Here is a 17,017-nt window from a genome sequence, read left to right as displayed (position 1 = left end):
AATGTCCCTTCTCTCCCAGACCCAAAAGGAGGCGGAAGGGGTTATAACCCCAGCTGTGAATCAGAGAAGGGAAGATTCGCTCACTCCTGCTTGGAGACGGCCCGTTCTAAATATAACGGCAGAAAAGCGGCTTCGGCTCAATCATAGCTCCGTACGATTTCCATTTGCACTTGCAGGTGAGAGAGGACGGCCTCCCCAGGCGTTAGCTCCTGGGTCTATAGGTGCAAATAAAAGTTAGAGAATGAAATGTCACTCTGAGGACCAATTAGATTTCCCCTGGGGGCTGGAGAGGTGTCAGGCTGCTGGAGGCATCACGATTCCTCGTTTCTCATGCTGTGCCCGGTGGTGGCGGCGTGCGGAGCGGGGCACAGACCAAGGCGACCTCCTCTCGGGCACAGAGGACTCTGAGGAGGGAGGAGGGAAGATGAGCCGGGGGGTGTATTGCTGTCTGAAGAAGCACACCTCCCGACAGCAGCTGACAGGCTTTTCTGTTGTCCCAGAACTATAAAAGCTCTGTTTGGGCTGAGATTTGAGGGAGGGGACCTGGAGGGGAGGGCCGAGAGGGCCCAGACAGAGCAAGGGGAAAGCTTCTGTCTGAACTCCTGACCACGACACCCCGAGATGTCGGGGCGCAGAGAACACCTCAAGAAGCATACTGTATTTCAGTGCCATAACAGGAGCAAGAAGTGGCTGCAGTCCGAGGCCATCTCCTTCACCATGACTCAGATAGGGCTGCAGGACTGGAACCAATTAGTGGTTAATAAAGTTCATTTGAATAAATAGCCCAACCTCCAACCCGAGAGCCAGCGGGCGGATTTCGAGGCTGGTCTCTGAGAGTGTAAATGAATCACGCCTCCTTTGAAAACGTAATCTAGAACAGGCTAAAAAGCACGGGAAGTTTGGGGGGGGAGGGGAGAGAAAGCAGGGCTGAGATAGGCTGAGCTGCCTCTCTCCTCCTCACCCAAAGCCTTTGTGTCTTCAAGGGGCCATGACTCGTACGCTCTCACATAAGGAAATGATTTATTTCCAACTGCAGGGCACGAAAAATAATATCAGAGTCTGCCAGCTATGATTTCCAAGCACAAAGTTAACATTTGTCTCAACTTGAATGTGCCGGTGCTTTTAGTGCAAATAAGATTGTTCTCTCTCTCCCCTGAATTTTTAATTATGCATCGGCTTCTTGGTCCTCTGGTCCGAGTCACATGTCAAACAATAAAATCGGAATTCATGTGAACTCGAGGGCTTAGTTTCACAAACCAAACCCTGCATGTCGGCTCAGGCTAATATTTAAAAAAATGCAAGAGGATAAATATTCACCGTGTGGTTTGGATGAAATTTGAATTTGATTATTTTTCCGTTTCTCATACATTATAAAAAGAGATACCATTATTACGAGAAAATAGCCTCTGTAAGATTGGCTCGAAACATATTCTCAGCGCTACTAAAATAAGTATAAATGCTCTGTTATTTCCATTAAACACACGCTAGTTCATCATTGCGTTCACAGCCTGGTTGCAAGTCGCCTCGTTCTTAAGCTCCTTGTGGTTTCTTCGAGTAAAGGAGACATCCCGTGTGCTAAAGAATAAGGCCATTTCCATATATACCTTAAAACGGTGCACGGGGCTGGAGAAAAGCATCGGGCGTGATGCGGGGATTCTGAGAACAGAGCTGGACGGCCACAGCGGAGCTTTGGCTGGACCATGTGGGGTGCAGGTGGGGGGCGGCTTTGTGTTCCCCTCCGTCGTTCTTATTCTGTTAGAGAAACACACACGCGCGCGCACACACACATGCACACGCACACGCACACACACACCCCCTACAACACAGTCTGGGTGAAAAACAGCCAAGAACCACAACCTCTGTCTCGTACCTTGACAGATGGGCAGATTGTCCCACGTCCCGTCCTCACGACATAACGAAACCAGGTTGTACAGGTCGGGGTAACGGATCTTGAATCCTTCGTGACAGGTGATGATTAGCTTATCTCCGTGTCTGTAAGTCTTGTTATGAATGTCAGCATCTTCGATTTGAGGGATGCGGCAATCTGCAATCGTGGGGAAAGGACACGTTATTTTTGGAATTTAACGCGGTTGTGGTTCACGGCTCCCCAAGAAAGCTCTTATTTGCAGACCCGGTCTTGACCTACGCAGCGATCTGATAAATGACTTCTTATTTATCACTAGGCTCATGTCTCAGTGACGAGCAGCAGAACCTGCTACCCAGAGATACAGGAAGACGTGGCTTAGGATCCAGCCAGAGAAGGAACTTTGCTGGTGACACTTCATTCTATGCAGCTGAGTTTATGGATGATTCTGAAAATAAGTGAAGAAAGCCAGGAGTCGGGGATTCGCCCGAACTCTCTATCCAGTTCCACACTTGGCCGTGTTTGTGGACAGCACTCCTGGCTGGTCCACCCGAGCCACGGCCTGTGGGGCCAGGGCCTGGGCCTGGTAAGCAAATATGCTTTGCAGAACAGCAGGGGGCTGAGCTGCGGTTCATTTGCTATTAGCCATCCTCCTTATCTGTTTTTGAAAAAGATGATAAATAGAGCAGCACGTATTACTGCCAATCTTGCAAAGGCTCAGAGCAAGCAACCTACTGCCGCCCAAACGTGGAGTAAGAGCAGAATGCATGCGGATGGGAGGAAGATGCGAGGCTGGGCGAAGGGAGGAGGGCGGGGAGGAGCCCGTGCAATAGAATGACAGCAAGATAAAGTGAGACACATCCGTTATAACCATCGATTTCTAACTGTCCCAGCCGCCAGATCGCCGCACAGGCATCGTGATGCATTCTGAGCCGCCAAGTTGGGATCCTCCCTCTCCCACCCTAAACACCACCCAACTAATCCCATCTCCGTCACATTGGTCACAATGTGTCTCTCTCCATTCTTTCCGACACGTCTCTGTTTGATGTGTCTGATTTTCCATGCCTATATGCTTGAAAGCTTGAGCTATTTATTTCTACTTTTAGAGTCAGGCAGGCCCTGACTTACAGATGGGCTCCGGTTCAAGTCCATTGCTTCTGAAAATTTTTTGAAACAAGGCAAAAATGCAAGAACAGCACTTTGACAGTCATGGGAACTTCCTCGGGAATTTTCTCAATGCTCTAAAAGATTGTGGGTTTCTCAGCCACTCCCCGAAGCCCTCCAAATCCACGATGTGGTTGGATTGGTAGTAACGGGACCCCCTGACCGTCAAGTTTCTCCAAGCTTCGAACTGTCAGCTCTGAGGTGCTGAGCCTGGGAACCCCGATGCAGGAAGGAAGGAAGGGAAGGGGCAGGGACCGACTGGTGGATGGCTCTGGGGGCTGGGGACTTGATTGGCTTTCAAAAGAGCACTTCCTAGGGCTGGGTTTACTGGGACAATCTGACAACAACGGACTGCAAACAAACAAACAAACAAGAAACCAGAATATTAGTAATGGGAAAGCCTCAGGCAGAAGGGGACAGCACTGCCAGAGGACGGTCCTGTCAGCTGGGACTGATGGGGTGGTGGCCGTTTGCTGTCTCGTGTGCTTCATCAGAAATCACATGCAGGCAAGGGGCTGAGGTAAAGGCAGCCCTTCATCTCAGCCCTTGACATGACCACTAGCTTGAGAGCAGTGGAGGGAATGTCTGCATCTGACATTCCCTCCAGGTCTCCAGGCCTTTGTACACACCTGGCAAAGAGGAAACGCTGAGGGGGCCGTGTGGACCTCTGCCCGAGAAACTCTGAACACATGCCCGCGCCCCCCACCCGCCGGCCCCCACCACCAACACCAAGAAGCTGATTAACAGGCTTTGGGGCAGCCCTGGTGGCTAAGCCGTCCCCAGAGGGAGGCCATCGTCACTTCCCCCTTTGCCTGTGGATTTCAACAGAGAAAGTCTTGGCTGGAGAACTGTGTTCTGGTTTTGATGTTACCTCTCACGTTTGTGTTTCAGGCTGTAGAAAGGGGTTTTCTAACTGTTCATGTTTAACCAATTGTTTTTCTACTAGAATACCTGAATTTCCCCTAAATCGAACCCAGAGGACTTCGGACAAGAGTCACGAGATAACCGACAGAATTTGCACACTACTGTTGCCTAGTGTGCAAAGCAAATAAAAACACAGTTATCGAGTCACCCGTCTGTAAAATCTTGGCTGTAAATAGATCCTATGGCAGTAATTTATATGACTTAACAACTATTTTCATGATTGATTTAAAACTTATTCAAGAATTGGCCAGTAACCTCAGGAGGTGGCCAACTATACGTAGTGAATTTAATGGACAGAAATATTCATTTGGACACTGGGGACATGTGGACAGAGGTTGACCAGCAGCCTGTTTCCAAGGATGGTTTGTCCGCATAGTGGTCTATAACATAGAATGCTTTGAACTTCAAATTAGAACTCCCAGTTTCCATGAACAGGAGTTGGGGACAACTGCAGAGCATCTGACGCAAGGTTCAAAGGGAATTCACAGGCTCCCAAATCCCAGTCATCATGTATTCTACTCAAAGAAGAGTCACCGCAGGGAGTAACACAAGGCCAATTCGCTATGTGAGTGGAGCCACATACCAACTGGGAACTCAGAAGTTGAAGTTCAAACTCCACCAAGGTGGAGCGGCCAGGAGAAGCTGTGCTCTAGGTCTGAGGACAAAACCGAAGTAGACCAGCTCTTAGAGCCCAAAACGGAACCGTCACAGGAGACAAGATCAGCCCGCGCTTCCCAACCCCTTCATCCACAATGTCTGGCCCCTAATCCCCCGCTGAACGCACGTGAAGTGGGAAGAGGTTGTCGCCGGCAGCAGATAACTACGAACCTTATTTCCATGGACAGAAAGAAACCAGGATCTTTAGTATCTGAAAACAAATTTTCATCGATTCTAAAATTTCAAATAGAAATAACGTGACTTTCCGATAATCAAAACTTATGCAGACAGGACACAGACAGGCACCTTGGGGGTGTAACCTGGGGGATATTGAACGATTCCATTCCAGAAACCACCTTTCACTAACCTATCATTATTTTTGTGTCCTATAACAGTGGGGATTTAATATAATAAATAAATAGAAACATAAACAAATAAAAGGGGTTAAGGGCCCTAAGGCAGTATTACACATTTAGATCTAAATACAAATTAATTGATTAGACTAATTAGCAGAGGGCAGAGTCCTAAAGGATGGAGTAGAAATAGTAAAAGAAACTGTAAAAACTATATGCATGTGTTAGGTTTGCTTTCCTTTAAAATGTCAGTTATATGTGAAAATGATTCTGAATCCCTAAAAATGCTGACTTTTGACATAGATCTTCCCCAAAAAGTATTCCCAGGAACATGAATACATGATTCACACTCAGCGATTCACAATTCATATTAGCATAGTAAAGGGTCTGAAAGCCTTGCTGTGAAGAATGGATTTTATTCAAATTGGCATTTGCAAAGCATGTTATTTATTCATCCATCCATCCATCCATCCATCCATCCATCCATCCATCCATCCATCCATCCATATATCCATCCATCCATCCATCCATCCATCCATCCATCCATCCATCCATCCAGGGAACTGAGCTCTGACTCTACGTCTAGTATGTTCTAGGTACTGAGGAGAGAGAAAAAGTCAAGGATCTTACTCTGTCACTACCTGCGGGATGGCAGACCGCTAACAGACAAATGAACAGGTAAATGAGCCAGAAACTAACGGGCGACGATCACTGCTATGAGGAACACATCACGAGGTCACGTGCTAGGGACTGACGCAGGTGAGCACCCCTCTCCTTCAGGCAAACAGGAAAGGCGCTTCTGAGGAAACGATATTTATTAAGCTGAGACCGAAGGACGAGGAGAAGCCAACACGAGTGAACCTGGAGAAGAGCATTCCAGGCAGAGGAACGGCTAGTGCGAAGGCCAGCGGGAAAGAGCTGAGCGTCCGTGAAAACACGAAAGGAAATTGGCGTGTCTGGGATATTGTGAGCGAGAAGGAGCTGGAAAGGCCAGACCACGTGGGCCTTAGATTAGGGATCTGGGTTTATTTTAGCGTGATGGGGAGCTGCTGGAACTTTCTAGGCTTGGCCCATGACATGCTCTGATTTATATCCTAAAGGGTTTGCCATATGTGCGGGTAAGGATTAACCTTGTCCAAAGAAAGGCTGGTGGGGGGTGAGGCTTGGTCCATGCACTGTCCGCTCCACTTTTGGAGGGGCTGGAGACTCGGGTCAGCCACACAAGTAGTCAAACACCTGCAAATGACCAAGCCCCAATAAAACCTCTGGACACTGAGCCTCAGGTGAGCTTCTCTGGTTGTTAGCGCTCCATGTGCATAATCACACATTGTTGCTGGGAGGATGGGGGCTGTCCGTACAACTCCACTGGACAGGATGGCTGGAAGCTCACTCCTATCAACGCTGAACATGGGCCTATCCTGCAATTCTACCCTTAAGCATAGCTCCAACAGAAAGCTGTATCTCCATTCACCAAGAGGCATGTTTGTGCATGTTCGTAGCAGCACTATTTATAAAAAAATACCCAACTGGATAAAATCTAAATTTCCGTTGTCATCAGAATGTTCAAATTATGGTCTATTCAGATAACAGAACACTATGCAACAATGCCAACGAACGAACTACAGCGACACGCAAAATAATATGCACGAATTTCACAAACATAAAGTAAAAGAAGTCCAACATAGATTAATCCTTGCTCCAGAATCCCATGTATCTAAACTCAAAAATAAGGCAAAGGTAAATTAAACGTAAAATAGCGCCATGTTTAGGAAGGCGTACTCCTGGGCTACGCGGTTACCGTGGGCGTGATGGCCGTGACTCGGGGAAGAGGTCCCCTCTGAGGGCGGAGGAGGAGGCGGTGACCGGGAGGGGGCTTCTGGGGTCCCAGCACTGCTCTGGGTCTTCATCCGGACAGTGGTGTTTGCTTTGCGATAATTCACTGGGCTGTTTGGTTTTGTGTACTTTTCCATGTATGTGTTGTGTTTTACGAATTTTAAAAAGGTTAAAAACAATAACAAGAACAACAAAATCAATATAGGAAGAGTAAGGACAGTCGCTGGAAAGGTAGTGATCTTTCCCAACTAAACTGGGAGCCTCTGGGCCTAGGGCGCTTCGCAGAATTTGGGAGAACGAATGACTAAACATATTGGGGTGCCATTTACATCTCCAGAAACATAAAAATCTTGATTATTTTCCAGATAATTTTCTGAAGGCAGTTGGCCTCATATAGATACACAGGTTATTGGAGAAACTGGGTTTAGTTCAAAGAGTTCTACCCTAGAAGACAAATCTACCTGATTTCTTGCTTTGTTCTTGATAAAAAGAGTTGTAGCTATTTTATCTTTAAAGAAACTTTGAGGTCTCTTTCCACCTTCCGGAGAGTAGCTTTCACTTTCAGCAACAAGGAAGTGACAGAAAGCACGTGGTCGCCAGAGCTGGGCTCACAGGGACAATAAAAAAAGGCAGTCCTAACGCCATCCTCGCGGGCTGACGACGCGCAGAGGCTCGACCCTACATCTTGATGTTTTACTTGTCGAGTGCCTATGGCAAGTATCTCAAGGTGTGCTCTGAGGCCCACCAGCAGGCGGGTCTCCCAGAGGTGCCCACTAAATTCAGATTCCCGGTGCACGCAAACCCCAGAGGAGGCCTGGAAATGTGCCTTTTTAACAAGCCCCCTCGGGCAAGTCCCATGAAGTCAAAGGCTGAGATCTCCTGCTGCTGGGAGTGACTAGATTGAAGACAGCAGTCCAAATGCAGAGGCTGTCTCAGAGTTAGCAAGTGCCGCCTGTCCCTTAGCAGCTGTGTCCGACAGACCTGATAAAGCACAGAATCTAATCGGCGCGGGCTGGGAGGCAGCTCTGCACCCGAGGCCTCTCGCGCCCGCAGCGCCCCCCTCTTCCCCGTGGGGTCGGAGGAGCCCTGCGTTAGTAGGGGACTCTCAGGATGCTGCCACAGCTGCCCTGACCTGCTCATCTGGTGTGAGGGAAGATGCATTTCATCTGTACTGGGTTTGGAAGGACCCCATGGGGTGGCCCTGCATTTTTCATAAGCAGCCAACCTAATTCTGGGTAGTTTCTGTTGCGAGCTTGTGAACAACTGCTTGTTGGGAATTGTCGCAATCAGCTTGGTGTCCAAGGTCACTCACAATCATGTCGTGGCCTTTCTGCAGGATCTGACAAGGATCTGTACATGTGTTGATGCTGTTTTTCTGCATTTGCCTAATAATTCTGTGACTTAAAGTGACTCCCCACCTCTATGGCCCCTGTATAGATAGGGTGAAATCTCAGCACTCACGTGACACGGGAGGTGACAAGAGGCATCTGGTAAAGGCTGCTACGATTTGGATTTTCCTTCTGCGTGTGCAGGAGGCTCGGCTGCTCAGGCTTGTGAACCCTCGTCCGTAGCAGAGCAGCTGTCACCTTGCCACGATTATAACTGATCATTCTGTCACTTATCTTTGTTGTATCTGCCCTCATCTGACCTGACCTCATTTCCTGTGGATATTTTTTATTTTCCTTTCAAGTCTTGACCACATTTAAGTCAAAGAAATCTTTTAAAGAACAAAACCCAAACTCACACCAAAGCCACAAGGGGGAGAGAGGAGGGAAGCAGTGATTTCTGTTACAGGAAGCATAAATAAGAAATGACGGGTGTCCTGGAGACAGGGAGGGGCATCTCAGAAGACAGAAAATGAGAAGAGACTGTCTTAGGGGAAGACATGCAAATACTTGCCCTTGTGGGCACAGGCTGCTGTTTCTGATAACCCATGTCTGAGGCAACAAGAAAGAAATTTTAGATGATAGAAAATGCGCACAAGACAGGGATTCTAAATAAAACATTTTTTAAAGCATCCATCCATCTGTTCTGGTGAAGTCTCTGGAGCTGGGAGACAACTCACCTTAATATAGGAGTAACTCCCCTCCTGTTGAAAAAATGCCTGCACCACAGTTTCAATGAATAAAGGAGTCATCTGCCATCTTTGCTGCGAACTTTAGCTGATGAGTCAAGTTGAATCTTTTAATTAAAAATTGATCGTGTAATAACAAAACTTAAACTCGTAGTGCACCTTTTCCCCCCAGAAGCTCACAGAAACTTCTTCACATCAAATTATTCATCTCCTATAGCAATCCTGGTTAAATCTATGGCCCTCGAAATATTTTAGTAAGTACCTAAAAATAATGCTTGCTGAATGAATTCATTTTCTTTCCCTGTTGGTACTCCACAAGGTACTGAGCCCAGAAGGGTTAAGCACGGGGACGTGGCAAGCTGGGGCAGGCACAGGGACTGCTGTCCTGTGCAATGTTCGACCTCATCCACCCCTGGACAATGAGGGAGATGAAGTGCAGGTGTCAGGGATAACCGAAATTCCCTTGGCGGGGGGGTGGTTAGAAATACCTCTGTTCGATCTCCCACTGCCCAGAACAACTAAAATCGAATGTCTTGGAGAAAGTTCCAGGCACTGTTACTTCTGAAAGTTCCGCGGGTGGTTCTGGCATGCAGCCCGGGTTGTGTACCCCCAGGGTAGGAGAGAGCGTCCTGAACTGCGAGTCAGAATGTGGGTCCTGATCCCGGTTTATGTGCCACATGACTTGTGTGAGTCACTTAAATGCTACAGGCTTTAGTTTCTTCATTATAAATGACAATACTGACATCCTCTGATGCTGAGAATTAACGATCCCTCAGGAGCTCTGTTTAACACTGAAGAAAAGTCATGTTCTCTTTCCCCTTGTAAAGCACTATCAGACCATACCCCTGCCTGAGTGAGTCTCAAACTCCTTTTTTTTCTGTGTTTAAGAATCAGCTGAGAGTTAAAAAACATGCAGTCCTTGGCCTCACTCCGAACATTCGAATGTGGGAGGTCCGAATGAGTGCCTTTAACAAGCTCGCGATGCAAGCAGGCCTCGGCGCGCATTTTGGGAACCAGAGTCCTGCGTGAACGGGACTCGGTGTTCAGACAGAGAGGTGACAGCGAGGTGACGTGGCCTGAACGGGCCTGTCCGTAAATTGCCATTTAACTCTGGGAAGGCTCTTTACTTCTCCGAGACTCAGTTTTTCCTTTGGTCAAACGAAAACTAAATCAGAATGAGGGCCTGGATTACATGATTTCCGTGAGTCCCTTCAGTCCTGAGACTCAGTGATGTCATTTACTATGACATTGTGCTGTTTGTAACTGATCAGAGTCAGGCTTTTGCCACAGAAAAAGAAGGTAGAGGAAAAAATGCTGGCTTAGAACTAGTTCCATCTGTGCTGCTTACTTATCAGCTGCGTGACCTTGGCAAAGTAAGCGAACCTGTTCGAGCCTGTTTCCTAATCAGAAATTGAAGATGACCAGAGGGGAGTGGGGGGAGGAGAGGAGGAAAAAATTAAAAAATAAAATGGTAAAAAAAAAAAAAAGAAAGAAAGAAAATGAGGACAGTAAGACTCTTCCTGTTGGGTGGTTGTGCATGGTAACTGGGATAGTGAATATTAGATATTAAACAATAATGACCTATAAAAATGAGATCATTTGTTATTATTATTACTATTACCACCACACAAAAATTCATCAGCCTCTAAGAATTAACCTGACAAAGGGAAACAAATGAATCCCGCTGCCCTCACTATTCACCCAGCATAAATCCTGGTCAGCAAGTAAAGGCCATTTACAAATCAGGGGGCTAAAAAAGGGTTGGCTTCTTCACTGCTGCCCGACGACACCCATAGTACAGGTGTCCCCTGTCCCCCTGCAAACCACGTAGAATAGAGAAGGCTTATTAGAACATTAACGATGATGACTTTTCTTCACCATCAGGGCGATCTCTTTATACAGGTCTTTCAAAGGCCAACAAAATCAGCATTGATATTCAAAATCAATACATCACTATACTTACACAGGCAATGCCTGTTCCTCCAAACTCTCAAAATGACGATTAGAACACAACAGCATCATGGCCACTCGGGTCCTGGACCCCAACTTTGGAAACACGTGGTCTTATTTTCAGTTGCATAATGACAAAGCCGGCATCCTCTGCTGTCCCCACTTCCACGGCCCCTGCCCAGACATCTGGGGCTAAGTGTGAACGACGCACACACACGTATACAGGTGAAGGCCCCCACTCCAAGGCCACTTTTCACTCTCTTTCCAGGAATTACGACATATCAGCCAGTTATGTACAGGGTTGGAAAGAAGCTCATCTAAAAAGGGATACATTTTTCCCCCGCTTCGGATGGAAAATTAACAGCAGGCCTTCATCTCTGGGCCTGTCGGTTTTCTTTGCTCTCTGATGTCCTTGAACTTGTCTGCGTTTTAAGCACTGGGTATCCGTGGCCAAACGTTTTTAATTAATAGAATCTTATGGAAATCACAGCTGGCATGCACTGCATGTAAGAGGAAAAAAAGAATTTATTTTTTAAAAACCTTGATTCTTTGTATTAACTTTGGCTTCTTAAAAAAAATACCTTGAAAATAAAAGCAAAGATAGCAAGTACTTTAAGGGGAGGACACCATCTTATCCATCCTTTACAGTTCCCATTAGGAGGACCGTGAACGGTCAAATTAAATTATTTTTAAAATTTCATAAAATTAAACCAGACTAATAGTTTACATGTCATTATTATAAAAGCTCCATCCCAAAATAAAATGAATCATGGTGTTAAGAGAAACAGAAAACTCATTTCTGATGAACTCGATGAAATTTAAGTTCTGTGCTCCGTGGTAATTTGGGGCTAGAATTAATTATTGATTCACGCCTATTCCTACATCAGCCTTGCCAATCCTTGGAGATACATAATCAACAACTTGGCATTCCAATTAGTTAAACTCAGCGCATTCTTTTAAACTCAAAAGTATCAACAAAGAGTAAACAAAAAATATATGTATTTGTAATTTATATATATATTTGTTGAAACATATATTTGCTGAAATATATATATTTGTTATTTGTATATATATTTGTTGGATATATACAGATTTAAGGATAATTGCTAGAAGTAAAAGAATATCTTGTCCATCTGTCATTGCTTGCCACATTTCTTTCTTTCCTTCAATGAATCACACCTAACGGAGAACTGATAAGTCGTAATTGATTTAATCCGCGGAGTAACATGCATCACCTGTATCATTATATGTAGTTTGGGTCTAATACATTTACTGAGCTTTTGATCGAGTAACATGGAAATGAGTGCAGAGTTGGCAGCCCAATAATAAACAGCGCTAATGTTATCTGAGTGGCTCTCTCGCATTGACAAAAACAGTGATAAATTGGATTGTAATAGAGATAGAGAAGAAAGATGATAACGCTGAGATGAATTTATCTGCTACCCCGGCCCTCACCACACACACGGGCTGCTCTGTCTGCGTGCAGGACTAGCCCTGAAACACACAGCAGCCCAGGATACTGACCCCTCTGGCACACAAAGCCTTAGACCCGAGGCCACAGAAGGGCAAGCAGACCACGAGAGCGGCGTCCCCAGGAGAGGGAGGGGCGTGGGTTTGAGCACTTTACCTTCTTGCACGCAGACGGGTTTGTCACTCGGGATCCAGCCCAGGGTTCCGTTAAGATGCTTCATACACAGTCTCTTCGTAGAACCCTTCAGCTTGAATCCGTCTTGGCAATGAAATCGGGTGACAGAGCTTTCAAAGAATACCCCTTCGCTGGGCGTCCTGAAGCCATTCTCGGGGACACCTGGGTCAGCACACACCTGAAGGTCATCGAACCCTACGTTGACAGAGAGAAGAAAAGCTACCTCTGAATATGTTCTAACGCCAAGGGTCTGCCCAGATAAACGACAGACACTGTGTACTCTCCCACACCACGGACCGCCCAACTACGCCAGCCGAAAAGCCGAGAACATAAGCATTCTAGTGCACGTCTCACGCTAAGGTCCTAAGAGCAGGGAGATGGGGGAAAGTCAACAACAAAAGAAATACGACGTGGTAAGTGCCGAAACAGGAGAGTGACTGCTGAGGGGAGCTTAGGAGACCGAGGTGGTCCGCAGGGTCGAGGGAGGAGGAGGAGCCTGGCCTCGAAGGGGGTGTAAGACGTCCACAGTCAGAACTAACTGTGCAGAGAGGCGCAGATGGTTCTAATGGGAATGGCGTGAGTGATGGCCGGGGCTGGAGAGAGTGGGCCACGTTGAGGGGGCAGCAGGTAGGCGTGACAGTTACACAGAGACGGTAACTTCCCTGCCCCTGCTCCACCTGCCAGGACTGGTTCTAGCACTTCCTCCTCTGAGGTGCCTTCCGTCAGCCCAGGCTCCCCCACCCAGCCCTCCTCATCCCAACGCAGTAACGTGGACACAGCCCCGGACTGTGAGCCCAGCAAGGACAGGTCTCGTGACTTTTTCATCCCTGTATCCCCAGAATCTCTCATGATATGCTCCATAAATGTTTGACGAATGAATGAGTAGTTGGAAAAGGGAGTCGGCGACATATCAGGGAGACCCTAGGAAGCCCAGCCAAGCGAGGAGGCGACTGTGGAGCTAGGGGGCAGGGCAGCGGGCACTGGGAGGCCACAGGACAGCAGCAGCTTGAGGGGTGAACTGAAGGAGAGAGTGCCCCGAAGCTCGAAGCTCAGGCAGGAGACCAGGCAGTGGGCAGGTCAGAGGGAGGAGGCACGAGGTGAGAGGCATTTTGGCTCCGCCCCTTGTCAACGGACTGGAGGGCGGGGTGAGGTAGATGCCCATAGGGCTCGGATGAGGCAGGTCCTTCAAATGAACATGGCTGGCTGGGGAAGCCAAGGATAAAAAAAGGGGTCCTCTGTGTGCACAGTGAACCAATGTACCCCTCAGTGCTACGAAGGCATCCAACTCCATTTCCTACAAAATCAGTGGACGATCCTCACTGAGTAGGTACCAAGAAGAGAAACGCAGAACTCCGTCCAGATGGGGGCTGAGGTGCCCATCCACCCTCGACTCCAGCACAGCTGCTGGTGCCAGGTGGGGCTGGACACCATCGAGACGCAGCAGAGGGCTAGGAACAGCCTGGGCCATCCGATAAAACCCCAACAAAGACCCAGAAGCCAGTCCCCCTGGGGCTCTTGGAGGATTTACCTGGTTTCCAGGTGATGCCCAGATACTGGACTCATCAGACAGCTGAGTCTCTCTAACACGTTGAGTTTGCAAAATGTCCTTAGCTGGTAGGTGATTCCCCCACCTCAACTTCTAAGTGCTCGTGTGGGACTCACTTGCCGCCCTCCCCAAGTGGCCCCATGATCCCGAACATTCTGTCAGTGCCACCGTGCTGAAAGCCACAGTGGCAGGATGTCCAGAAGTGACAGTTCGAGCATGCTCCCTGCAGAGGTCACAGGCGCATCGTGAAGCAAGCAGACAGCCGAGAGGGAGGCGGGGGGAGCAGACAGCACCACAACTGACTCCACCACACCCCTAAGTGGACACAGGCCGGACATTTATCACGCAGAGGACGCTTTTTTATTATTAAAGTATAGTTGACATACAATCTCCTACGAGTTTCCGGGGTGAACACAGCGATTCAACATGTCTATGCCTTACCATGTGATCGCCATGATCAGTCTAGTAACCACCTGTCACTGCACCAAGTTATACGATATCACTGATTATATTCCCGGTGCCGGACATCCCGCCCCTTTCTTATTTTAGAACTAGGGGTTCGTACCTCTTATTCCCCTTCACCTTTCTTACCCATCCCCCGTCCCCCGTCCCCTCCGGCGACCCTCAGTTTGTTCTCTGCGTGTATGAGTCTGCTCAGACTTCACATGTGAGCGCAACGGCGGAAGCTTTTACGAGGCATCATCCAGCCTTCTCGCCTTCTCTCACGCGTGGCAGCAGCTCTGTCACACGGTTGGGACCAAGCACCCCAGCGACCCAGCGAGAAGGCTGTGCCCCAGCTTGCAGAGAGGCAGGTAACACCTGCGGGGGAGGGGCAATGAAGTATTGCCAAGTCATTAAGCGATGGCTGCATGTGTTTACGCCAGAGGAAAGTGTTGTAGGTTGTCGAGTGCTTCCTAAATGATGGCTGTCGGCAATCCCCCTGAGGCTAGCAGCCTTAAGGTGGGTCCTTGCAAGGTATATCCGTCATAGCGTCGAGGTGGCAAAACCAGCAGCCATGGAAAGCAATGGAACCCCTGATGCCCTCGCAGGCCAAAAAGCCTTGCAGCATAAACGCACAGGGTCCCCGGTGGTGTGGACACTTCATTCTCCCACACATGCCACCTGTCAAGGACCCGGCTGCTTTAATGGCACCGGGGAGGGGCGAGTGCATGTCAACGGGTCGGCCGGGAGGACGGGCCAAGTCTGTGGAAGGGGCTCCGGCTGCATCCTCTGGGAGGAGCAAACGCTGGCCAGGCAGGGGGAGGAAGGGCAGCTCGGGGAGGGGGCGGAGGCACGAAGGGGGAAGCAGCTGAGCACGCGTTACGTGTCAGGAAAAGAGAGGTGTGGCCCGAGGCCTGGGCCCGGGGGGGTGAGGGAGACGAGAGATGGAGGCCGATCCCGAAGGCCGCACGTGTTAGCTAAGGTCACACGTGACGCGGGGGTGGGGACCGAGAGTTCTGACCAGGCACGTGACCAGGTACTCTCTCGTACCCAGAGGGAGCTGGGAAGGTGACCAGAGATGCTTTCTGGGCCAGCAGCTGCATCTCAGGATCACGGGGGCCGCATTATACGAAGACAGACCTACCCATCCTGCCTGCTCCAGGAGGGGAGAGGCCCAGGGCGGACACACTTTTACAAAGCTCTGCACGTGACCCTCGGGCGGCCGGCCCCGCTCCTGCGTGAGGGCCAGCGCTCGAGAACTGTGGAATATCGAGGCCACTGCAGGCATCCAGGCGAGAAACGATGAGTGGGAAATCAGGCAGGGGTGATGAAATAGGGCTACAAGAGACGTTGAGGACATTGAGGATCGGGGACGGGGTCGGGGAAGGGGTCAAAAGAGAGGCATCCAGGACGGCTCGCCGGTCCCGATGCTGACGGCGGGTAGACAGACGGGCCGTCCGTACACGCAGGTTGACAGGACGAGGTGAAGGGTGGTCCAGGGGCAACGAGGACAAGTTTGGGGCGGTGGTGGGGGGGGCGGTGAGTGTGAGTCTCAGGGACACCCCGCAGAGACGTCTAGTGGTAGCTGGTGAACGCGGTCTGAAGCCACACAGTGCCCTGAGCAGGGCGTCCGTGAGCAGGCGGCAGCTGAAGGCACCGGTGGCCGCCCTCCTGGGAACACACACAGGGTTAGGGACATGTCACTGAGACAGAGACCCCTACAGGGCCATCGAGGAGGAAGGCCTGACTGCTGTCCCTGAGCAAGGGAACGGGTTCTACGAAGGAAGAAATGGGTGGCAGTGTCAGGGGTCACCCAGAGGTCAGCTAAGCACAGGTCTGAGAAGCATCCACATCCGCTGGCTGAAGAGGGACACTTGGGCCAGTCCCATCAAAAGCTGTGGTAGTGACAGGGAATGAGCGTGGCCTTGTCTTCACACGTAAGGGACCCCGTCAACCCCTCGGTCTCACGAGGACGCCTTGACACTTCCGGCTTGGTTACTTCGGAATCTGTTGAAACCTACCAGACAGTTTTACTGTAAGCGATAGAAGAAGTCTTTGAAAAGAATCGGAAAAACGAAAGAGGTATGTAAAGCCATCTCTTGGCCGATTAAAACTGAAAAGTCATATTCTAGAAAGGAAGAGTGTATCCAACGTAGCCAAATCACTTTGGAACTGGGGCTGAGTTTTTATTTCTCTGTAAACTGCTCTATGCGCCTTTGGGGAAAGAAACAGGATATAGACAGAAAAAAATGGGGTTTTTTTATGCATTTACTGACTGAGAGGGTCCTGAGACTAGGGAGGAAAGGGCGTCCCTGCCAAAGTTTAAACGGACATGGTTGCAAATTTTAACTGGAATCAGGTGCACCCCGAAACCCCTCCCTTTACCCCTCCCCTTCCCCACAGCATTCACTGTCAGTCTCTGGCAGTTGGCATTAAAGTCACTTTAACGGTCTCTGGTCTGACCCCTTTGTCTCCCAGAGGAGGTCACCAAGGCTGACGCCCGCCCCTCACCACCCCCAGAGACGAGGCTTAGTGGACTGGGGCTGGGAACTCTGACTTGTCACCT

At 49.1% G+C, this 17,017-nt stretch overlaps 1 protein-coding gene across 1 annotated transcript in view; it reads right to left on the bottom strand.

Moving 5' to 3' along the window:
- SUSD4 (sushi domain containing 4) overlaps window positions 1–17,017 on the bottom strand; it is a 90,736-nt gene that overhangs the window by 30,832 nt on the left and 42,887 nt on the right. Inside the window, exons 2-3 of the mRNA XM_006916243.3 lie at window positions 12,447–12,659; window positions 1,871–2,044 (exon numbers count right to left, since the gene is read on the bottom strand). Coding sequence (XP_006916305.1) covers window positions 1,871–2,044; window positions 12,447–12,659 — 387 coding nt within the window. The remainder of the gene's footprint in view (window positions 1–1,870; window positions 2,045–12,446; window positions 12,660–17,017) is intronic.

This window comes from Pteropus alecto, unplaced genomic scaffold (assembly GCF_000325575.1).
Source record: "Pteropus alecto unplaced genomic scaffold, ASM32557v1 scaffold65, whole genome shotgun sequence".
In the NCBI taxonomy this organism is placed as follows: domain Eukaryota; kingdom Metazoa; phylum Chordata; class Mammalia; order Chiroptera; family Pteropodidae; genus Pteropus; species Pteropus alecto.
Note: the sequence above shows the minus strand (reverse complement) of the source record. Positions and strands in the feature narration are given on the sequence as shown.